At 34.8% G+C, this 24622-nt stretch overlaps 2 protein-coding genes and 1 non-coding gene across 3 annotated transcripts; all 3 read right to left on the reverse strand.

Moving 5' to 3' along the window:
* LOC125221015 lies at positions 1-3771 on the reverse strand. Its single transcript, XM_048123140.1, has 2 exons — positions 3209-3771; positions 1-61 (listed from the first exon to the last, which is right to left on the reverse strand). The coding sequence occupies exons 1-2, from the start codon at positions 3769-3771 to the stop codon at positions 1-3; spliced, it is 624 nt and encodes a 207-aa protein (XP_047979097.1).
* Positions 3772-10512: 6741 nt separating this feature from the next.
* Positions 10513-12495, reverse strand: LOC125217760 (40S ribosomal protein S14-3). Its single transcript, XM_048119287.1, has 6 exons — positions 12389-12495; positions 11659-11778; positions 11532-11577; positions 11088-11173; positions 10843-10972; positions 10513-10745 (listed from the first exon to the last, which is right to left on the reverse strand). The coding sequence occupies exons 1-6, from the start codon at positions 12389-12391 to the stop codon at positions 10678-10680; spliced, it is 453 nt and encodes a 150-aa protein (XP_047975244.1). The 5' UTR covers positions 12392-12495; the 3' UTR covers positions 10513-10677.
* Positions 11263-11351, reverse strand: LOC125185783. The gene has a single exon (XR_007170281.1). It is a non-coding gene; the product is annotated as a small nucleolar RNA Z101 (small nucleolar RNA).
* Positions 12496-24622: the final 12127 nt, after the last annotated feature.

Raw genomic sequence — 24622 nt, forward strand, 5'->3', positions numbered from 1 at the left:
CTATTCCCTTTCAACATTGAATACTTGTTGGGACTGTAAGGGCTCGTGCATTCGTTCTTGTCTATAATAATTTTTGAGGGTCAATTCCAGAGAACATCGATTTTTGCATATTTTATAGATCACGTAGAGCATCTTTCCGTCATTGTTGTCAAGTTGCCGATCATATCATCAATACATATTAGATTTATAGTACTCTTAAAATTACAGTTACTCCAATTTGAGCAAAGGGTCAATGCATAAATAAATAGTACAACACCGATTATCTTTCAAGTAATTACCATTTACCTTATAAGGTTGTCCATTATTCTTTTTTTTGTTAACTCAAAGTGTACTATTGTCCATTTTTCATTGAAAGTGTATAAACTTTTGGACAAATTAGTAAAATTCATAAAATTTAGGTTCGCACCACCGTTTTAAAAATGAGTCCGAAAAAAATGGAATTTAGTTAAATTTCTCAATTATCACACTAAGAAAAAGTTTGGTCACCTATAAGCTGTGTTTCTTTTTTTCCCATAAATTCCTAGATATCTCCTTGCGATCCAAAAAGTATTTTTAATGTACTAAAATCAAATCATTACCAATTAAGCATGTTAACTTGATTGTTCTTGTTCTCTTTCATTTATAGTAAAAATCATTAAAAGATTTCCAGAATCCACTTAAATTTGAAAGCGGTTTGTCACGTCTTTTATTATTTTAGAGCATCCGCGAGGGAGGATGTCCCGGTAGACATCGGACCGCCTTGCAGGAAGTCCGCGCGGGACATCCGCCATTAGGCGTGGGAGGGGCGGATGTGGATGTCGGCTGCGGACACCTCTGATCCGCGGCTTTCCGGCGACATCCGGCGGAATGTCCGTCGCGACGTCGGCCATATCGGTGCCACGATGGACGTCCCGGCGGATGTTCCGATTCTTTATTTATTTTTATTTTTTAAAAAAACTATATATATACAGCAAGTGTCGAAATTTTAATTCCGTAATAAATTGTATATTTGTGAATTTTTATTATTATGGATGTTCGTCGGGATGTCCTTGGGAATGTATGCCATTGTGCAGTGGGATGTCCTTATGACGTGGCAGTGCAGTGACAGGTCCTTAACGTGACAGTGCAGTGGCAGGTTCTTATGACGTGGCAGAAGGTGTTTTTGGGAAGTCCAATAGGAATGCTCTTAGCATCCATGTTGTCTTTGTTGACAAATGTATGCATATAATGTACAGCTCAGATCCAATTATTTAGACGTCTTTTTGTTGTCATATAGAGATATGGAGAAATTATTCTAGGTGTTGACTACGACTTATACCAGCTCAAACTTCAAATTATTAGACAAAAAAAATCATAACATATATTCCATCCGTTCCACATAATTTAGCACACTTTGATCCGACACGAGTTTTAAGAAATCTAATGGAAAGTGAGTTGAAAAAGTTGGTGGATGTGAGTCATACTTTTAAAGTATTAGTTTTATAATAAAATGTGAGTAGGAATGAGTTAGTGGAATATGAGATCTACTATAAAAAATAATAAAAGTGAAATGAGACAAATTATGTGGGACGGTACAAAATGGAATACTGGGAGTGAGTATAACTATTCTATGTTAAATGCTGACGTATATTTAATTTAGCTCGTGGTCATGTGTAATTTGGGACGTTTCAGTGGTAAAAAAACCATAATTACCTAATTTTGACGTATCAAGAAACCATAATTTTCATAACTGTTGAATTGGAACTTTATACTGCAAATGATGGAGTACAATATACTCCGTATAGATATATATTAGGAGAATTACATTCATCTTTTAAAAATAACAATTTTTTACTGATATGCAATTGGTAAAAGTAAAAATTAAAAAAAAAAGGAAAAAGAACGAGGATAGATAGTGGAAACAGTGTGAATAGATTGTGGAGTCCGCGTTTGTAATACTACCTACGTCCTTTAAAAATGTATTAACTTTTATATGAGCGCAAGTTTTAATGCACAATTAGTAAAGTAAAGGAGAGATATAAAGAAAAAAGTGATTAAGTACTATTATTAGTGGAGAATCAATCTCACCTTATTTGAGATAAGAAAAGTTTTTAAAATATAAAATTCATAATTTTAAGTAACAGACTGAAAAATAAATAATTATTAGTATTCTTAAGAGATGGAGAGAGTAGTATTTAGAGCATCCACAGCGGTGTCTCTTATCCGTCTCTTAACCCTTTCATCTCTTCACTATTAATGGGCCCCACTGTACTTTTCACTCCATCTCTTAACTAAGAGATATCACCCACATCCATCCATCTCTTAACCATCTCATCTCTTAACTATTCATTCAATTTCATTTTTCATTTTTATTTTCAACAAATCCAATTAATAAAAAACACACTTCATTAAATAAAATAAAATTACAATTTAAAATCCTAAAAACAAAAAAAAATACACAATTAAAATCCTAAAAAAATAAAAACACACATAATTAAAATCCTAAAAAAACAAAAAAAAAAACACACCATTAAAAAAATGGAGGCAAAGAAGCAGAAGAAAGAGTTGTCTAATGAAGATCATTTGCATCCACTCGTTGCCAAATTTTACCCAAATGTGCTCCATTAGATCCTCCTGGAGTTGGGCGTGGGCGGTAGAATCACGTGTCCTACCTCGAATACACATCCGCTCTTCCAAAGACGGATGCAATCCACTGCGAGGCGGACTACTTGCGGTAGAGCTTCCCGCGGTCTCAGGGTCGAACCAATTTCCCGCCTGAGGTCCTTCGTCGGCGACAATCATGTTGTGCAAGATTATGCACGTATACATGATGTCGACCATATTATCTATAAACCACGTACGAGCCGAGGCTTTGATAATGTTCCATCGAGCTTGGAGAACCCCGAACGCTCTCTCCACATCCTTGCGAGCAGCCTCTTGCTTCTGCGCAAAAAGAGCCTGTTTTTCGTTCGCAGGCCTGTTGAACGTCTTCACAAAGGTTGGCCACTTCGGATAGATGTCGTCGGCAAGATAGTACCCCATTTTATACTGGCGGTTGTTAGCGATGAAGTTGATGGCCGGCGCTTTACCATTCAGAACTTTGGTGAAGAGGTCGGAGTGGTTGAGCACGTTGATGTCGTTGTTTGAGCCGGAGACCCCGAAATACGCATGCCAAATCCATAGCCGGTAGTCGGCGACAGCCTCGAGTATAACGGTGGGGTGGGTGCCTTTGTGGCCGCTCGTGTATGACCCCCTCAACGCCGTTGGGCAATTCTTCCATTGCCAATGCATGCAATCGACGCTCCCGAGCATCTCGGGGAATCCGTGTACTTGTTCGTGTAGTTGGAGCAGAAACTGACAATCCACGGTGTTTGGCTTCTTCAGAAATTCGTCGGTGAAGGCTGCCCTGACGCCTTTGCAGAAATTCATCAAACAAAGTCTCCCAGTGGTTTCTCCGACGCGCAGGTATTCGTCGAACAAATCCGTTGTTTGTCCAGTAGCAAGCTGACGGATTGCTGCAGTACATTTCTGGAGCGTCGTGTGACTGGGACGGCCAGTAGCGTCGAAACCTTCTTTGAAGTACTCTTCTCGGGCCGCCAATGTATTTGCGATATGCAGAAATAACACCCGCCGCATGCGGAAACGGCGACGGAAGTAGGTATCATCCCATCTCGGGTTGTTAGAGAAGTAATCGCGTACCAACCTTGCGGCGGCTTGCTCCCGGTCACGAGGGATGTATTTCCGGGTTCGCTTTTGACGCGTCGCGGCTTCCTCCTCCTCCCTACGTCGATCTTCTTCTAGCGATTGTTCCATTACTAGACGCATTTGCTCAAATGGATCTATGAATTGATTAAATTTGGGAGAAGAAAAATGTTTTGAGATGAAGAATGTAGAGTATTTGAGTGAGAATAGAGAGTTTTTTTATGGTAGATAATTTGTGGGAATGATTTGGTATTTATAGAAGTAATTTGGGGCTTAAAAAATTTTAAAAAATATTAAAAAATTGTAAAAAAACGGCTATAAACGGCTAGTATAATTTTTGAAATTTTTTTTTATATATTTTTTATTTTTTTGAATTTTTTCTGAATTTTTAAAATAAAAATCAATTTTAACGGATATAAACGACGCCCACTCGCGGGACGGCGAGTGGGCGTCACACACGAATCAGAGCTCGCCACGTCGCCCAGGCGCGTGGCGAGACGACTCGCGGCTCGCCTCTTCCGCGCGAGACGTGCGACGAGATAGAGACGGGATGGGGACGGGATGCATCCCACAACGGCGTCTCTTATCCGTCTCGTCTCTCCGAGACGAGATAGAGACGGTTTTGCTCGCCGCTTTGGATGCTCTTAGTTGTGTTTGTATTTTTAAAAATAAAAAAGTGTATAATTTTATGGGATGTATTAAAATGAAAATAGTAGATATTTTTAAAGAATAGAGGTAATATGTCAAATGTAAATTGGTTATATATGATGAAATGATTTAGTGATGTATATAATTCCTTGAGGTGACATTTCCTATGTAGGATTAGTATAAAAAATAATACAAGTCAAATGGAGTAATAGGATGCACAAAAAATTAAAATTTCTTTATGTGATTGATGATCTCTACGGTTTGAGAAAGCTCACATGCATGCTTCTTATATATCCAAATAAAAAATTGAATAGAAGAAAGTATAATAATGATAAAAAATGATCGTTTCGTAATTTGCCCTTACTATATCTTTTTTTAATTCGTGGAACTCATACATTTATAAATTGAGATGTAGAAAAGTTAGGGAGTGAACTTTGAATTTATGATATTTAGTATCATTAACAACACTAATACCATAGAATTAACAATATTCTTTACACACATATATAACATATTTTTATATCAATGTGACGTCAATATTACGCAGCTAAGTTATAAGTATTTAGTGGAGTACTATTTATTTGATCCTAGTATAAGACAAATAGATTTAAGTGGGGGTCCAAGTTTTACCCACTCATCTATATATAGGTTCTAGACTGAGATGACCACAAGTAAAATTCCTTTACCACTCTTCAAGATCATATATGATATGATATGTCCTATTCAAATTTTATTTATTGCATCTAAATGAGCTATATTTATTATATGTAGCGTATATGTACAATACTACTAATAGACTATTTAAGAAAATATAACCCATTTTTTTTGAACTGGAATAACATCAATTTGAACTCTCAATATCACACTTTATTGAGCACTATGCATTAAGATTGTGGCGAGAAAAACGTCCTTTTAACAAAACAACCGCATAAGGAGGAAATAAATCAATCTCTCTTTTTTTTTTGAAAAAGTGAAATCTACAACTATTATATGGTTTCTATTTATGTGTTTTGTTTCATAATTTTGGTGTGGAAGTTCCCCCATCACTTTTTAGAATTTACCTTCCCTTCAGTTTCATATGTATAAGTATTTAACACCAAATCATGATGCCAAAAAGCAAAAAGATGTAAATATTCTAACATCCTAGTTGAAACTTTTTATACCAAAAGTAGAATGTCCACTCTAATTTATTTTCTTTCTCATGTGCTTTTTTGGCATGGGTTAAGCTTATGTACGTATTGAAGTCGTGGCACGTTTAAAAGTAATTAAAAATTGCACATTTAGAAAAGGTTAAAAATTGCACGTTTAATAAGCTCTATTCTAGTAGTATTATATATTTTTATCGTTATTATTCTTAAATTATTATTGTTCTAAAGGGTATGTGTATAATACTTGGTACATCCGTTTTATTTGGCATCCAAAAAAAAGTAGTATATCACTTGGATATGATATTTCAGTTTTACAAACAACTCTTTTTACAAAATGAACCATACAGTGAGACCGTTAGTAATAGCACTCCTTCCGTTCTACAAGATTATACACTTTTAATTGGATATAAATTTTAATTCACAATTGGTAAAGTAAAAGGAGATACAAAGAAAAAGTAATTCCATTAGTGTAATGGTTTTGTTAGCTTTTGAGTGCCCATTGATTGCCTTTTGGTGTTGACACAAAAGTAATTAAAGCATGAGTTCTACCTCATTATAGCATTGTTAATGGAGAATGAGTTCTACCTCATTAGAGATAAAAGAGTTTCCAAAATTAAAAAGTACATACTCTTGTGCAAAGGAAAAAAAATAGTGCATACAGTATTATTTTTCTACTAAATATACATCTGCCAACATTCATCAATTATTTTCTTAAAATATGTGCGCCAAGTGACGGATCAAGGTTTCAATTTTGAAGGAAGTGGAATGGAATGAAATGAAATGAACAAATGACTAAGAATAACAAAATTTACTTTAATAAGAGATAAATTTTAATTTTATGAAATAAATATTAAAAAAATCTTCTTCTTTTCAAAAAATTCTGCAAATCGGGGTGACATCGAAGCCTTTTCTACCGATCTTAAGAAAAAATTAGATCCTTCTATCGATCCAGGGAGTTTTCATCTATTGATTATAGAGTGAACTTTAAATTTGTTTAGGGAAAAACACTTTGCACCTTTTAAGTTTCTGAATTCGAAAAAATATCACTATAGGACATGAAAAATTCAATATATCATTTGGCGTCCATTCTTTTTCCTTTTTTTCCCCCTAGGCATCAAAAGGGAACAAATGTTAAATTCATTGACTTTTTTTTCTCCTCTCTCTGATCTCATCTCACTTCTTAAACAAAATTCTCGATAACCTCTCTCCACACTTCTCTCTCTTCAATTCTCGATAAATGGTTGTAGATGTTCTAAACAAAAAAGTATACATAACAATATTCGTATGGCATGCGTTAGTGTTGTGAAAAAGTTGATGTTGTTGGATTTTATAGTAGATTCCCTTGTTAGCCAAATTCGACAATTCGAGATAATAATGATAGAGGAAAATGTACTCATGATTCCATTTCCCTTTTTTTCTGTTTAGCTAAACGTGATTAAATTTACTTATACTAGTGATTAATGCAAACAAAAGTACCTATACCGAATTCACAGATGTGTCAATGAGTGTGTATGGAGAATATATGAGTTACTATTTGATTTGGATGAGTGAGAAGTAGTTGGATCTCACTAGGAACTTAGTGGGATTTGAATGCCCACGCTTTTTTCATTTCTCCACTCTTATATTTCTGTTTAAGTCGCCGCAGTCCATCTTTTTCTTACAATTTTATCTTAATTACATTAACCGAATGTTTTACTTTTGAGGAATTAATTTAGTTGATGTTACTCAATCGTCATCAAGGTAAATTTTGAGCAAATTAGAAAAGTCATCAGTTTTCAAATCTGGCCGAGTTCTTGGAAGTGAAATACTCCACTACACATTAGAATAGTCAAATAAGTATTGACGAAATCATATCGACTAGCATTAAATTTAAGTCAAGAATCCAAACTGATCCATGATCCAGTGCATTTGCAGTTGGTTGCCACCAAAATCTCATCTTGATACGTAATCTCAATTTGTATTTGACTATTTTCTTTCCCACGTACTAGTTAGTACTTTAAATCCTCTAGATTCTGGATAATAGTTAGAGTAGTAGCGTTCGATCACATTTACGGCACTGGTTAACAAAATATTCCTTTCGACCTATATAAGTTAGGGCTGGTTATTCGGTCGGTTAATCGACCCCAAAATGCCTTCAAAAAACTAACCGGAACCGACCCGGTCTTCGGTTCGGTTACTTAATTAACCGACTCGGTTAGAACCGGTTGGTTCTCGGTTATAACCGAACTAACCGAATTGATTTAACTTATTCAAATGTTTATTTTGCATGATTAAGGTTGTGATAGATAACTCAACCTACACCTAATCACACTATTAGTTTATCACCGAAAGTTGAATTAACTATTTCACGGCCATCCTTCAATGATCAATCATTCAATTCAATGATTCAATCTATAATATATAAAATTCTGAAATTTTCTCACAAAGATTGTTAATTGATTTTGTGTATTCTCAATTCTACGCATTTCTGCATGATTGTAAAACCAAAAACGTCAAATTTTTTATCATATTTTTTTGCATTTTAGTCATAATCATTCAATTTTATCCTACATAATAAATTAATTCAAATTAAAATAGACTTTTTTGACATTGCAAATTTGCAATATGAGACTTTGACAAAATTTAAAAGTAAATTATAGATTATTATTATTATTATTATTATTATTATTATTATTATTATTATTATTACTATTACTATTATTATTATTATTATCATTATTATTATTATTATACTCCTATTTACAAGCAATACATATATGATATATTTTTTAGGCTCTTTAATAGACTTAAACTTTAAATGATCTAAAATTTAAAAACTTTTCTCTAATAATAAATGAAAGGTTATCTTATTTTTAAAATAGTAGTATTGCTTAAGCACTTGTTAACTTTGAGAGATCTTGTATTTAAAAATATATTTAGAAACTTTATTGAATTTGATATATTATAACTTTATAAGTATAAATAACTAATAGGTAACAAATTAAAATAGATTTTTTTGACATTGCAAATATGCAATATGAGACTTTGACAAAATTTGGAAGTAAATTACAGATTCTTCTATTGTGACAAAGTTTAAAAGTAAATTACAATTTCTGTTATTATTAATTAAAATTATAATTGAATTTAAAATTATTTATAGTTTTAACTTTTAACTTTTCATCTACTTTATTATTATTATTATTATTGTTATTATTATTATTATTATTATTATTATTATACTCCTATTTAAAAGTAATATATAAATTGTTTAGGCACTTTAAAAGACTTGAACTTTACATGATTTATATTCTATACTTTAAAAACTTATCTCCAATAATAAGTGAAGGGTTATTCTATATTTAAAATTAAAATAGTAATTCTTAAGAACTTTATTGACTTTGAGATATAAATTTATAAGTATAATACTCTAATTGATAGTGACACAAATTAAAATGGACTTTTTTTGACATTGATTTAGACAAAATTTAGATATAAATTACAATTTCTTCCATTGTGACAAAGTTTGAAGTAAATTATAATTTATTCTAGTATTAAATAAACATATAATTGAAATTAAAATTGAATTTAATTCGGTTACCGGTTATAACCGACGGTTATCGGTTATAACCGATAACCGGTCGGTTATAACCGATAACCGACTTTTAGCAAAACTTAAAACCGGAACCGAACCGATAACCGTAAATGTCGGTTATCGGTTAACCGATAACCGACCGGTTTCAGTTCGGTTCTTGGTTAACCGATTAACCGAAAACCGTTTACCCACCCCTAATATAAGGCACGGGAATTAAAATTAAATGAAAAAAAAAAAGTAGAAGAAATAATTAGATAAAAAAAAACTAAAGAAAAAGTAAAATACAAGAGAAATAAAACAGTACTTCCTCATTTCTTGTTAATAGATGCATTTCTTTTCGACATGGAGTTTAACATAGTTTATTAGATTAATGGTGAAAAAAGTAAGAAAGAGTAAAATAAGAGAAATGAATAGAGAATAAAGTAAAAATAGACATACTTTTATAAAAAAATAGAAATGACTCAATTAACTTAAAACTTTCCATGATAGAAAAATAATTATATTAACATGAAACAAAACTTTCAAAAATAGAATTTTGACTATAATAACATGGAACGTAGGGAGTACTAAGAAAGAACAAATATACTTCGGGTGAATTCAATGGTGAATTTAATGAAACATATAATGAAAACTTTATTATTCAACGGCAAACTTCTTTAACACGGAGTATGCCATAATAACCGCAAATTAGGTGCATTAGGATTTAAATTAAAATAATCCAATAATAAATGTCGCTACAAAAACAAGTTATTTGGGTGCACGAAGAATTATTTGCATTAATATTCTAATTATATACACCTTAGAGTTAATACGAACCTATTAAAAGAAAAATAGAATTGTAAGTTTGCCAAAATAATGTCAATTTACCTTGGAACTAATTCAGGATACTTTATTAATCCCTCCAACTTCAAGGGATGGAACTACACGTTTAACGTAGGAAAGAACATTTTTATCTAATGAAAAATTTACGAAAACTAATCAATAATGTTTAAATTAGAATAACTGTAATTAAAATATGCTAAATCATATTTTACTCAATCATATCTTTATCTTTAACTATAAACATCAACTTCAGTTAATTCACGAATATAGTTTTTTCTAGGATTCTGTGATCAAAATGTAAAGCAAAAGTTTGTTTAAAAAATATTAAACTCACAACGGAGTCATATACCATTACTGAAAATCAACTACCACAGAATAAATTCAGCTGACAAAGTTTAATGGATTTTCAATATAGGGATTCATAACATACACTCTGGCATTAAATGGCTACAGAGAAATAGTTACATACCCATTAATGGGGTCCAAACATAAGAAATTCTAACACATAATAAAACGTTCAATCCTTAGTCTAAAATAACAGGCATCAGAAGCCATCAATACATGCAAAAAAATTAAGACAAACAAACAGAGAAGATAATAAGGATAGAACCCAAGGAAAATATAACCCAACTAGAGAATAAATTAAGTCAAAGAAAGTATGGATAATCTCTAGAAAACAACCATCTTCATTGTTGATAATCCATAAAGATCAAACATAAGATTTCCATGTTTAAACTAAAATTGTTCAAAATCTGAATAACAAAATTTTCAACTTGAAAAAAAAGGATCCCAACCACATTTGCAAGATTCCTGATAACAGAGGACAGATCACAGCCTCCTTCCCCTTCTGCCTCCCTTTCTCCTGGTGCTGTCAGTTGGGATGGGAGTAACATCCTCTGGAGATAAAACAGGTTAAAATATATTAACCAATGAAATGAAAGGCAAAAGTAGATGAATCCATGATCATCATTGTCAAATAAAACTGCAACATACCAATACGACCAATCTTCATGCCTGAACGTGCAAGGGCTCTCAGTGCGGACTGGGCACCAGGACCAGGCGTCTTGGTCTTGTTGCCACCAGTAGCACGAAGCTTAATGTGAAGAGCATTGATTCCCAATTCCTGAAAAGGCAACCATCAGTAAACAACTAATCACCTCAAACAAAAAGATGGCAGATACATATCACTTCCAAGGAAATGTTAGTCCTGTAATTGCAAAACAATATGATGTATAAACCTTGCATCTCTGAGAAATATCCTGTGCTGCAAGCATAGCTGCATATGGAGACGATTCATCCCTATCAGCTTTTACCTTCATTCCACCTATATACAGAGAAAATTTTCAATTGGAAAAACATAGATCATATAAATAGAAAAATACATAACAGAAAAACATGAACTCTAGTATTACCGCAGGACATCAGTTCTCCAAGGTGATAAAGCATCATAAAGGTTTCAGATGCACATTACCCATTAAAATGAGATTCATCACTTGCCCTGTATAGCTAATTATGTACTCGTACTACTTGACATATATGAAGCAAATATATAGTGCGTACTTTCTTGCAAGTAGCAAGAGTGATATACTCAAATTAACAACCATGACAATATTCCAGAAAATATCTTAATTCCAATAAATAAGGAGCAAAATGAGATAAAGTTATAAAAAGCCAAACCATACCAGTAATGCGGACCATGGTTTCACGCCCAGACAAATCTGTGACATGCTGCAAGAAAGATTTGGTTAGAATTACTTAATTTAACTAGTTATTAGAGAAGTATTTTACCAATTTTTGATATGCACTTACAATGAAGGTGTCGTTGAATGAAGCAAAAATGTGAGCAACTCCAAAAACTAGTTCACCATCCCTGGTAGCAGGTCCAAGGGTGACATTATCTTCCTTTGGCTCTCTGGTCTTTCTCTTCGACTATTATAGCAAAAGCAACATTATGTAAAAATTAGAGACGGAAGATCAATATAAAGTAGAATCTTACTAGCACGGAAGATCAATATAAATTAGAGATGGAAGATCAATATAAAGATAACATGGACTATTTACGCTTTATTAAAACAATGTATTCATAGGAATAATAATCACGTAATACCAGAAATACTACTCAGTCATTTAAATGACTGAGTAGAATGAACATATAAATCAAATTAGATGAATAACTATTTAAACATCAATTCATCTTAATTCCTATCACTGCTAGTCTGCTACCCAATGCATCACTAACGCAAAATTGACAAAATAGCCTATAAGCCATTCGTATGAACCCTGATGCTTCTTAAACTGATATTTAAACTCAAAACTATGAAAAAAAATGAGCGACATGGAGGAACAAACAACTTCAATAATAAGCATTCAAAAATATAAAATCATAGTTCAAGGGGAGGGGGAAACAAACAAAAAATTATAACTATAATCGATTAAAAATACAAAAACCGTCTGTAGATCACGCGTTGGTTGTAAAACAAGTTTTTGGAATCATAAATTGATTAACGCAACTGAAGAGAATGTGAATTAAGAGATGTACCATGGCTCTCGGATGGTGGAGGAATAAGAGAGGTCTGGGTGAAGCTGCTTCTCAAAAACCCTAATGAGGAAATGGGGGAGAGATAAAGTCTCAAATATATAGCTAGGTTTTCATGATGTGGGTTGGGCTACAATTTGTTTGATTAGTTTGAATCAATAACGGGCCCAGGCCTATGACTATTAAAACAAATTATATATCCAAGACCTAATTGTTTTTCTATTACCATTATTATAAAATTCTAAATTGTAAATTTATAAAATAACACATGTGATATGAATGTTCTAAACTCATAAATGTAAATAATTAGAGTTGATTATACAAATAAAAACATATATAATCAATTAAGTTTCGAAACAAATAAAATACACCAAAAACACACATTAATTAAAAGTTAGAACACTTTTCGATCTCTAATATAAAAAGTGCAAAATCATAAACACATGTCATTTATTTTATTGATATGAAAGTACATAAATTTTTGATACATGCGTCGGGCATAATTGATTAGAGCAAATCAAAGTTAGAAAACAAAATTATGTTTTTAGTTTATTTAATTGATTTAATTGTAGATAATTTATTATTCAATATTTATTCCCTTCATTTGTGCACAAAAGTTTTCACATTCAGTATTTAAAATTCGCTTAATATGAATAGTTACTGAATATATCAACTAATGAGCACATATACTAGTTCTATTTCCAGTTAGAAATATTTAATGTGATTATGAGTTTAGTTTACACACTTTCATCACACTGACTGGTAAAATTCACAACATACTATCTAATAACTTTAAAGAATTTTTTGTGTCTGAAAATGCTACTAATTTTTTCTAACATAATTAAACTCTTATCATAACAATATATAATTAATAGAATTTACTAATCTTGTGATTTTCGTATTCATGCTTGTAATATGATATTAGAAATACAGGACAAAATATATGGTTTGGCAGCAGCAAAGAGAACTGAATCTTCATTTCATTTATTAAGCCATAAAAATGTAAGAATAGAAAAACTCTCAAGGAGATTATGTTTTCATGTTCAAATCTATTTTAACTAGTAGTATTAGTAGGGAACGGATCCACTGTGATTTCCTGCTATGGAGAAATCAAAGCAGGGGCTGTTGTGGTTAAAATGCTGCGTTTCGGAGTCGGCAAAATGGTGTTGTTTTTCAGATTCACAATTCAATTGACAACGTCTTTCACGTTTTCATTTAACGTTATTCCTCTCTTCGAAAACTTTCTTTCCCTCCTTTTCTCTTTCTTGAATATGGAAACTAATTCATTCTAGTTTTTATTCTTCCACACCATTACAACGCAACCTCCGCTCTCCTTTGTGCTCAATACCAATTTCATTATTATTTCTCAAATAGCTTGAATTGCCAATGATCTCAGGTATTAAATTTGTCATTACTAGTGCTTTATGAAGACTTTCTGTAGTGAAATTATATATTTTCAAAATTGTCTTCTCATGAATACATTTTCTGTTTTGATTGTTATAGAACTTGTTATCTTGTACCCAAATACTCAGAGGAACTTAATATTGGAGTATACATACTGTTTGCAGCCGTTTACCTTATATGTTTTCATTTTGTGGATAACAGAATTTTGCAGTCACTTATGAATTTGAGTTCAAATGCTGATTTTAAGCCTAGGTATGAAATTTGATAGCTTAGATGATGCTTGGATGTTCTAGGGTTAATATGGAGGAAAAATTGGATTTGGAGTTAGGAAACACTATTTTAACAAATGCAAAAAAAAACGGGTCGAATAACATCATATAAATATGTTTGTTGTAATGAACGAGTGCATCAGGAAAGACAAAAGAGATTCTTTGACGCTCAATCCTCGACTTAAGACTCGAACAAATTGTAAAGTAAGATTTGGGGGTGACATATGTGAATGGTATGCATAAAGTAAATGATTTTATCGAAGAGAATAATCATCCCCTTCATCTTCATGAGACAATACTGTTGGGTTATGGCTCCCAACATGTGGAAAAAAAGACCCATATAGTATTTGCTCATTTATTTACTTAAATAAGTCAATGGAGAACTTGTAAATACCTACCAAGAGTGTAGGAGCCGCAATATTGAGAGGAGAGAGAGAGAGAGAGAGAAAAGCGTGTAGACTGAGAGAAGGGGGAAAAGAGTGTTCTTCAAGTTTATGCACTGCGCAGTCTCGAGTTTTGTCTTGATCGGAGATCCAAACGTTGTACGATTGACTTGAAACTTTAACTGGTGGTAGAAGACTCGTGGTTCTTCATTCCGACTGAAGAAAATTGAATTTGAACGATTAGATCTTCAGTTATAAATTTCTGAACGTGACTGCAGTTTCTTGAGATGTTTATTTAATCTATTTTGAAGGTGTATTGATTATCTAATGTCTTCGTTGTATTGTTAAGGATCAGATATCATTGTAAACTTCTTGGTTGTATTCTCTCTTTGGTGATAGTGGATTTGGTAGACCGGTGGGTATCGTGGTTTTTATCTCTTCACATGAAGAGAGTTTTCCACGTGAAATATTGGTGTTGATATTTTCTATTATCGTTTATCATTATCATATTATTGATTCGTCCACAATAGGTGTTATTATGTTGTGCTCCTATCATATTCTTGCAATTGGGGAGATTTGTTTATCTGTTGCGCCTCAGCATTAGATCATTCCTCCCAACAGAGTGGTACCAGAGCCACGATTGTGGTTGTTTGATTTGCTTGAATTATGGAAGCAATTAATACTAACAAAATAGTTTCCTTGAATGGAATGAATTATCACATTTGGTAGGGCAAGATGAAAGATCTTTTATTTGTGAAAAGTTTGCATCAACCTTTATTCACCTCTGAGAAACCGCAGTCAAAGAATGATGAAGATTGGGCTTTAGAGCATGAACAGGTGCGTGGTTATATCCGAATGTGGGTGGACGACAATGTTTGCAATCTTCTTGAAAATGAACAAAATGCGAAGACACTATGGAATACTATTGAGAAGTTGTACGCTTCAAATACATGTAACAACAAATTTTATCTACGAAAACAGTTGATTAATTTGAGATACTCTGAAGGCTCGTCTATATCGAATCATGTGAACGAGTTTCAAGGCGTGTTAAATCAATACTTTACCTGACTCTTGGGAGATATTTCGAGTCTCGCACACTAACTCTGCTCCTGGAGAAAAAATGTCATTTGATTATGCAAAGAATGGAATTCTCAATGAAGAGATTCGAAGGAAAACTCAAGGCATATCGTCGCAGAATGATGTCTTGTTTACAAAGCAGAGGGAGAGAAATCCAAATAGAGGTCAAGGTAATAGTGGAAAGAGTAAAAGCAAGTCTAGATCATCCAAATACAAGGATGTTAAGTGTTATTATTGCCACAAGCCAGTCACATCAAGAAAAATTATTGGTCTTTGAAGAATAAAGAGAATGAGAATAATAAGAATACAGAGATGTCTGAAGAAGATAGCATTGACCGTGTTGTTGCTGCTATAAGTGATGATATTGTCATTGTTTCTGATGACCATGATATTAATTTGGTATCTTCTGATATATGTTGGATTGGTGACTCCGGTGCCGCAGTCCATGTCACTCCCAGAAGAGAGTTTTTCAGCACGTACACCATAGGTGATTTTAGTCCATTGAGGATGGGCAACAATGGTCTTACTAAAGTTATAGGCATTGAAAATATTCATCTGAAAATGAAGAATGGTTCTACAGTGCTACTTCGAGATGTTAGACATGCTCCAGATGTTCGGCTGAACTTGATTTCCATTGGGAGACTTGATAGTGATGGTTATGGAAATAACTTTGTTGATGGAAAATGGAAGATTAGCAAAGGGTCCCTAATATTGGCTTAAGGTTCGAAGTTGAAGAAAAATTTGTATATGTTGGAAGCTTCAGTTTCAAATGACTCAGTGAATGTTGTTGGAAAACAGTGTTCACTAGAAGTGTGGCATAAGAGGTTGAGTCATATTAGTGTCAATGGACTTGAAACTTTGGTGAAGAAGAATGTTCTTCCAGGTGCTCAAAGTTCTAGTTTTGAAAAGTGCTCTCATTGCCTAGAGGGGAAACAAAATCGAGTATCTTTAAAAAATAATCCTCCTCATTGGCAACCAAATATATTGGATTTGGTTTCACTTAGATGCTTGTGGTCTTTTAAAGGTAAATACTAATGGTGGTATATCTTATTTTGCGACATTTATTGATGATCATTCTAGGAAGCTATGGGTATATGTCTTGAAGACTAAAGATAAAGTGTTTGGCAAGTTCAAGGAGTTTCAGGTCTTAGCAGAAAAACAGATTGGAACGAAATTGAAGTCCATCAGGACAAACAATGGTGGTGAGTACCGTGGACCGTTTGAGGTGTATTGTAGGCAACAATGGATCAGACACCAGAAGACGCCACCAAAGACGCATCAATTGAATGGGTTGGCTGAAAGGATGAGCAAAACATTGATGGATAGGGTCAGATGCATGCTACTGGAGTCGAAACTTCCACAATCATTTTGGGGAGAAGCTTTATGTGTTGCTTCTTATGTTATTAATCTGACTCATACGATTGCTTTGCATGGTGATGTTCTAGAAAATGTTTGGACATGGAAGAACACCTCTTATGATCGTTTGAGAGTGTTTGGTTGCAATGCTTATGTTCATGTTTCTAGAGATGAGATGTCAAAGTTAGATGCTAAAGCAAGGCAGTGCATCTTAATTGGATATGATCAAGATGAGTTTGGTTACAGAGTGTATGATCCTGTTGAGAAAAAGGTAATACGAAGCCGTGATGTGGTGTTTTGTAAAGACCAGAATATTGATGACATTGATAAGGCAAAGAGTTTAGATTCTCACTCTCATGATGTGTAACACCCGCGATTTTTGGATAATAAAATTTTTCCTATTGAATGCGGTATGGTGATAGAAATGGAATTTCTAATAATAATATTTTGATTTCTCGCGGAACGGAGAATTAAATCTTTTAGGTTGGCACGAATAATATTATTTGGAGCGGTGAATTCTTTTAGTTCTTTATTAACTTTGTGACATATGAAATCTTGATTTATTAATCAAGTGGATATCGGTGAATTATTATAGTACTTGGTACAACACCAAGGGACTATTTATCTATGGATTGCGCGAAGGGGAGTGCGTGTGGTGTGAATTAATTTGGTGGAGCAGAATATTTTCGATCTTGTAGGAAATAAATTTAAGTACTATACGTACTACGCGGCGTGGTTGAAATCAAGGATCGATCGAGGAAATTAATATTTGGAACAACACCAAATATTAATTGTTGCATTGGGTGATACGTTGTTGGGAACGGGACAACGAAATTAATTAGTGTTTTCAGTGAACTTTAATTAATAAAAAGAGATGCGAAAAGTAAAGTAAATATTTGGGCCTATGAACTAAAATATAGTCCAATGTTTATTTTCTACAAAAGGCTTTAGGTTATGGAAAATAATGGAGGTCCAAACTCAAATAAATAAAATGTGGGAGATGTATAATCTTTGAGCCCAATCATTATTCCTTCCTTCACGGCAGATTCCCCCGCGTGATTATATTCTTCATGTCTGCTCCAATAAGTCGATCGGTTTCCACCCCACTCTGCAGCCGGTACCTACAAAAATAAATCACCAATTAACTCCTAATCATTGTGATTAATTCACAGCTTAATGTAGCAAATAATTACCATTTAATCACACGATTAAATGGGATTTAATCCCAATCAATTCCTTGTCTTACTCCCTCAAGTTCTCGGTTGATTTCCATCCTCGTCACAATCACAATTTGATTTCCTAGCAAAAACAATTGAGAGAAAACAGAGAGAGTGAGCATCACAAGATTCATCACCTTTCTGTTTCTAACTTCTGCCATAGCAGCTTCACGGTAATACCCATTCCATATTTCCCTTTTGTTTTCCAAGTATTGATCACAATGAGAGCTTATCTCTTCCTATGAAATTCACGGCAGAAATAAAAAAAGTGAAGGGTTGCCTAGTCTTCATTCAATAATCATCCCAAGTCATAGGTAATTTCATTCAAAGTTCATATATCAATCCTCCCAAATTCTTTTAGAAATCAAGCATATACAATTTGGTGACAGAGACGAGTCTGCCAGGTCCAAGAAAACTACTCCTTTCAGTTCCACAATTTCACAATTCAATATCGTGTTTGGAGGTATAAAACCTTTCCCCTCTTGATCATTGTTATACATAGCATATCATACATCACTCCCACATCAGTAACTAAATCAATAACATCTATTGAAACATCACCGATCAAACAACACAATCACCATCAAACGAACTTCCCGAATTGAACCCCGCTGTAACTAAATCAGAACGCCAAAAGAACATAAGTTGGAAGTAAAGAACTTATCTTTCGGGGCGTTGCGGGGCGGTTTCGGGGCTGTTCGGTGTTGTTTCGGGGCGAATCGAAGTTTATTCGGGGCTGTTCGGGGGCTGCCGAACAGTGAGGGGCAGCGAGCAGCGGCGATTCCGGCGAGGAGACTGCATAGTAGCGACTATTTCCTTCGTAGGACAGCAGCGGCGTTTGGGTGAGACGGCGGCAACGCTGGTCTGAAACCGGGTGTTGCGATTTTAGTTATGGAAGAAATCGCAAGCTCAATCACACCTACGCACGATCCACAGCGTAATCGACACAACAACTCCACAATCCACACCACAACACCACCAATCAATGCCAAATCAACAAGATCAACACCACAATTTATACAAAAATAGAGAACTCAAGTAATCAACTAATAACACCAATTGTAGATTGTAATACAGATGATTTGATAGATTCAGATGATCAAATAAGAACAAAGGAATTGAAAGATAATGAAATGCGAACTAAACTAAGATAGAAGTGCTTCGGATCCACGATCCTCAGCCCGAGCTCAACGGAGAATCACCGGATCACCGGATTCTCACGATGACCCTAGCTCGCAAGCTAACACACTATTTTCATGACTGCAATTGAAGAAGATGGCCTCTGTATTTATACTCCTCATTTTTGCCTTCTCTCATTTCTGTTTTAGCAGCTGACGTGGCACTCCAGCTGGCACATAAGTTTTGTGATCGTATAGGACATCTTCTCCTTATGCAACTCTTGCTTCACCTCCATTGTCAACCAATTTGATACTAAGCAACCATGTTCACTATACAATTTGATATTCCTTATCCTCAAGAAATCATGAGGACGAACTTCTAGAGCTCCTTCTTCTAGCTTCATCTTTACCCTTGGCTTAGGATACCAAATGAACAGCCACACAGGCACACAACAATAGGCTAAGATAGGTAAAATAACAATCATCTCTCTCAGTGAGGCATTTTGTCGAGCATGAGATAGACATTCAGTTCCCTTGAGTTGATTCTGCTCTAATTCCATGCCCTTTATCACCTTGCCATGGTCGATTTTTCCACCACCAACCCTTGCATCAAGACAAAATTGCAATGAAAAACTGCTATAATTTCCAAATTCTTCAGAATTACCAATAACATCCTTCCCTAACATCATCGATTCTTCCTCAACAACACCACTAAGTTGCTCAGTTGAACCATCGTCCACAATTTTAGAAAGATCTAAATCTCTCACTGAATTTCTCACTGAATAATATGTTGAGTTATGAGAGAAGCTCAAAACGTGTGATTTAGAGTCAATAGAGTTCACCTCCGTCGACTTTGAGTTGTGCGGCTCCTCTGTTTTCTGCCACGGAGTCAGCGCTACCTCCACTCCAATCTTCAAATCTATATCCATTCCTCCATATCTCCCACCGCTATGTTGCTCCATTAGATCTTCATCAGCAATTTCTAGATCAACATCAATTGATTTATGAAAATCCAGATCGTCGGAGAATTTAGGAAGCTCCAATTGTGATTTACAGCTGCAAGAACTCGCATCCTTCGTCTCCATCGTCGAGCGCAGATCTTGAAGTGACCTTAGTATCTTATCTAATTTCGCCTCTTGTTCTCGCTGGATTTTGCAGAAAGATGCCCCAATCCTCTCCCATACATTCTCCCACTCCAACTCTATCTTCTCCGCCTCCGTCAATCGCGTCGCCGATATCATTTTCCGAGGAACGTTGGCTCTGATACCATTTGTTGCGATTTTAGTTATGGAAGAACTGAAATCGCAAGCTCAATCACACCTACGCACAATCCACAGCGTAATCGACACAACAACTCCACAATCCACACCACAACACCACCAATCAATGCCAAATCAACAAGATCAACACCACAATTTATACAAAAACAGAGAACTCAAGTAATCAACTAATAACACCAATTGCAGATTGTAATACAGATGATTTGATAGATTCAGATGATCAAATAAGAACAAAGGAATTGAACGATAATGAAATGCGAACTAAACTAAGATAGAAGTGCTTCGGATCCACGATCCTCAGCCCGAGCTCAACGGAGAATCACCGGATCACCGGATTCTCACGATGACCCTAGCTCGCAAGCTAACACACTATTTTCATGACTGCAATTGAAGAAGATGGCCTCTGTATTTATACTCCTCATTTTTGCCTTCTCTCATTTCTGTTTTAGCAGCTGACGTGGCACTCCAGCTGGCACATAAGTTTTGTGATCGTAACACCGGGACAGCGGGGATGCAACCGCGGTGAGTCGGAGACGGTGGAACTAGGGCTCACCAATTTGGGGATTTCTTCAAATTGAGAAGGGGGAAGTGACGATTTGGGAAAAGAAATCGGACGCTCGAGTAGCAGCGACAACGATGCCGTCGGCGCGGTGTCGGAGTGGTGGTGGCGGAGGAGTCGACGGACTTTTATGAAATTGGGGATTTTGGTTTTGGTGAAATGGTGAAGGGAGAGAGGGGAAACCGATAGTGTTAGAAGGAGTGTATATGGGTCACTCTTTTGGGCTGAGAATTGTTTTAAGTTGGGCCACCTAATTTATTTGGGGTTGGGCTCATCAAATAAAATGGGAGATATAAGGTGGGTGGTGATAATTAATTTGGGCCATATCTTTAATTAATCGTGTTGGGCCAGTGAATAAATTTAATCGTGGGGAATTATTTAACTAATTTCCGAATAATGCAAAGGATGAATAATTTATCCTAAGTCCGAAATGCATATAATTTTCGAGGGGACATTGTTGCGATAATTTAATTATGCGCTTATATAATTTTGGGGAATTTATTTCGACATCGTGGTGGAAAATATGAGGAGCCAACGGAGGTTTTGGGCGTGAGCGGCCGACCGGCGTCGCACGCGACTTCTTGGGCATCCACCGAATAATAAAAAATATGAGAAAAACTGAGAAACAAGATAAAAGACTTTAATTATGGTGCATGCATTCTAATTAGTAGTTTTCTCGCGCTGATTGCTGTGTTACTACCTTGTTGTTTAAAGGGAATTGTTCCGTGAGACTAAATTCAGAACGAGGAATACTCAAGTGCGATATCTGTTAAGCAAACGAGGTGGGCTTTCGAACTAAAGTATATTTTGGGCTTTGTTCACGATGATGATAAATACTTTGACGTGAAATGAATGATTGTCATGCCATGTTTTGGATTTTTGTGGAATACCTATCTGCCCTTACTTTGTGTCGGATGCCTGGCTTTGCCAGAGGTTTAATCGAATTCGTGTTTACGCGTGGGACGCAAACCCCGCTTAGGCTAGTGTACACCATGTGGGGACCGTGAGCCATTTGTCGCGCATTTGGCCGGTCCAGCGACCATCGTGGAATGTGGCCACATTCTCGGTACGCGGGGGATACATTTCAGATAGGGTATGGATGATGGAAAATGGTTGGTCGGCCGATTTTATGGAAAAGAAATAATTTTTGTGTACTTGGGTTATTTTGAAAGCTAAACCCAAAGCTCACTTGAAATTGGCTTCACAAGTATATTTTTATGCAAATGTTTTCGGCAACTGTCCACTGAGTATTTTTTCAAGTACCCAGCCCTGCATATGTTTTCCCTATGTACAGGTTGAGCAATGACGAGTCGTGGTGGGTGTTGAGTGGAGCCTCTGAAGTTTACTTGTTATCAGTACAGAATGGGTCGTGTCTTCATACATGACGTCATTCTTTTACTCTTGATTGCTTCCGCTGAACTATTTATCTTTTACATAATGCGCTGCGCACCGAGATACACTGAAACTCGATCACTCTGATACCTCATTTTGATGATTAAATAAATTACTACTCGGTTTATTTCTGTCCAAGTGTGATATTGCCTCATTCCTCCTTTCTTCCCTGCTTCTTATATCTCACCTCCAGTCGCGATAAAACGTTCTTTCTATCCTTAGAAAGGGCGGGCGTGACAGAGTGGTATCAGAGCTTACGTTCTTTCAAGCTCTGGACCCAAGAGTCTTTTCAATATTGATCTAGTTTGTATCCCTTGACCAAACTAATTCATTTATCGATGGTTCAGCACCCGACACATCATGCTCAACCACGGAAAAGAGGTACAATCTATTTTCAAATGAGAAAAATGAAATTGTTTGATGATGTTGCGAAAAGCGAGACTTTGGATTTTTTTTGTGAAAATGGGTGAAGTCCCAATTCTTGTGATGACTATGTGTCACACATCAACTCCTCTGACGTACACATTTGTATAAACAAAACTTCTTTCTGTTCCATAAACAAAATTCATAAAAATAAAAACAACACCATCTCTACTTTTTCCTTTCTCTTACTTTACTTTCTCTCTTCATTAATCCACAAAACAACGCATATAATCATACACAATACAAAGCATATATCATAAATAATTTCATTTCGATATGCATATGCCTCTCTGATCAATTTATTATTATGTGACAAATCAAGCCTGGTATCTGCCCGGGATTCCTCTATGATCCGAAGGTCCCTCTGTAATTAGACTCATAGGTCCCTCTTTATTTGGACTCATAGGTTCCTCTGTATTTGACCCGAAGGTTCCTCTGTAATTGGACTCATAGGCCCCTCTATATTTGGACTCATAGGTCCCTCTGTATTTGACCCCAAGGTCCCTCTGTAATTGGACTTATAGGTCCCTCTGTAATATTTTCAGATCCAGAGCAAGACCATCACAGATCCTCTTTAGTCACATGATTTATGTACTTTTAATGCCATATGTAAAACATATTAATTCCATCAACTACATATCCATATTATATTCCATCAAATAACTCCAATACACTATATAAATATATCCCTTTCACAAATCATATATTCACATCACGTTCCACTATATAATTCAAATATTCACTCCAATATAACATACAATATATCAATTGCACCAATCATATACCCTATCATATCCCCTATCAATATCAAATAACTCATAATCATATCAGGGTCATATCACATAATCTAAAATATTTTGGCTCAATATATAACAATGAACCATATTATCCATGAAAAATTAAAAGTGCGATTTATACATACCTGATTACGAAATTAATTTAACTAAGTTCTTGATTCTGTAAACACTTTACAATCTATGATTCATGACTCTTCTCTTTTTCTTTTGTTCTTGTTTTCTAAACCTTTTTATTTCTCCATAATGAAACTAAACTTTATTATTCTTTTCTCTTCTTCTCCTCCCTCTCCTCCCCCGAGAGCAATTAGTAATATACATATAAGTACTTCCCTTAGTCGGTTAGCCGACTACATTAACCATCGAGATAATAAAATTGAAAGCTACGTGTTGCAAGAGTAACTTTGCTTAGTGTCCATTTTTTTTATTATATGTTATTTAATTTTAGCTTCTCCACTATTTATATATAGGGTAGTGATAAAATGCAAACTTATATATTGTACAAACTCAAAACTCTTCAACACAGCTTCAACACATTTTCAATACAATATCAACACAGTGTAAAATTTCAAGATTTTAATGTCAACACAGTATCAACACAATATCAACACAACATCAACCATTAACTACCGTTGAAATTCTGTTAACATTTTTCTGTTGATGCTTTTTTGTGATCTGTTGACATTTTTCAATGGTCCAGATCATAGTTTTGAGTTTGTACAATATTTAGAGTTTTCATTTGATCACATTCATAATATATATATATATATATATATATATATATATATATAGAGAGAGTTATGATCAATGTCGAACACTTCTTAAAGACCGAACTAGAGACCAAATCTCATCCATCCATTAATCACATCTAATGGTTATTAATAATTACATATTATCTTTTTTTTTTATTGATAAAAGGGTAATTTTGGAAGATCAAATCTCTCTTTCTCCATCCTTCCTTCATC

Source organism: Salvia hispanica, chromosome 4 (genome assembly GCF_023119035.1).
Source record: "Salvia hispanica cultivar TCC Black 2014 chromosome 4, UniMelb_Shisp_WGS_1.0, whole genome shotgun sequence".
NCBI lineage: Eukaryota > Viridiplantae > Streptophyta > Magnoliopsida > Lamiales > Lamiaceae > Salvia > Salvia hispanica.

What these genes read in the sequence shown, in the direction of transcription:
- LOC125217760 (XM_048119287.1), bottom strand. An exon ending in CATTCAACGACACCTTCATT is followed by an intron (nt 11,578 to 11,658) that starts GTAAGTGCATAT and finishes TCTTTCTTGCAG; the next exon opens with CATGTCACAGATTTGTCTGG. An exon ending in AACCATGGTCCGCATTACTG is followed by an intron (nt 11,174 to 11,531) that starts GTATGGTTTGGC and finishes CTCTGTATATAG; the next exon opens with GTGGAATGAAGGTAAAAGCT.
- LOC125221015 (XM_048123140.1), bottom strand. Translation starts at nt 3,771, where the DNA reads ATGGAACAATCGCTAGAAGAAGATCGACGTAGGGAGGAGGAGGAAGCC. An exon ending in TGCCCAACGGCGTTGAGGGG is followed by an intron (nt 62 to 3,208) that starts GTCATACACGAG and finishes AAATTATTATAG; the next exon opens with ACAAGAACGAATGCACGAGC.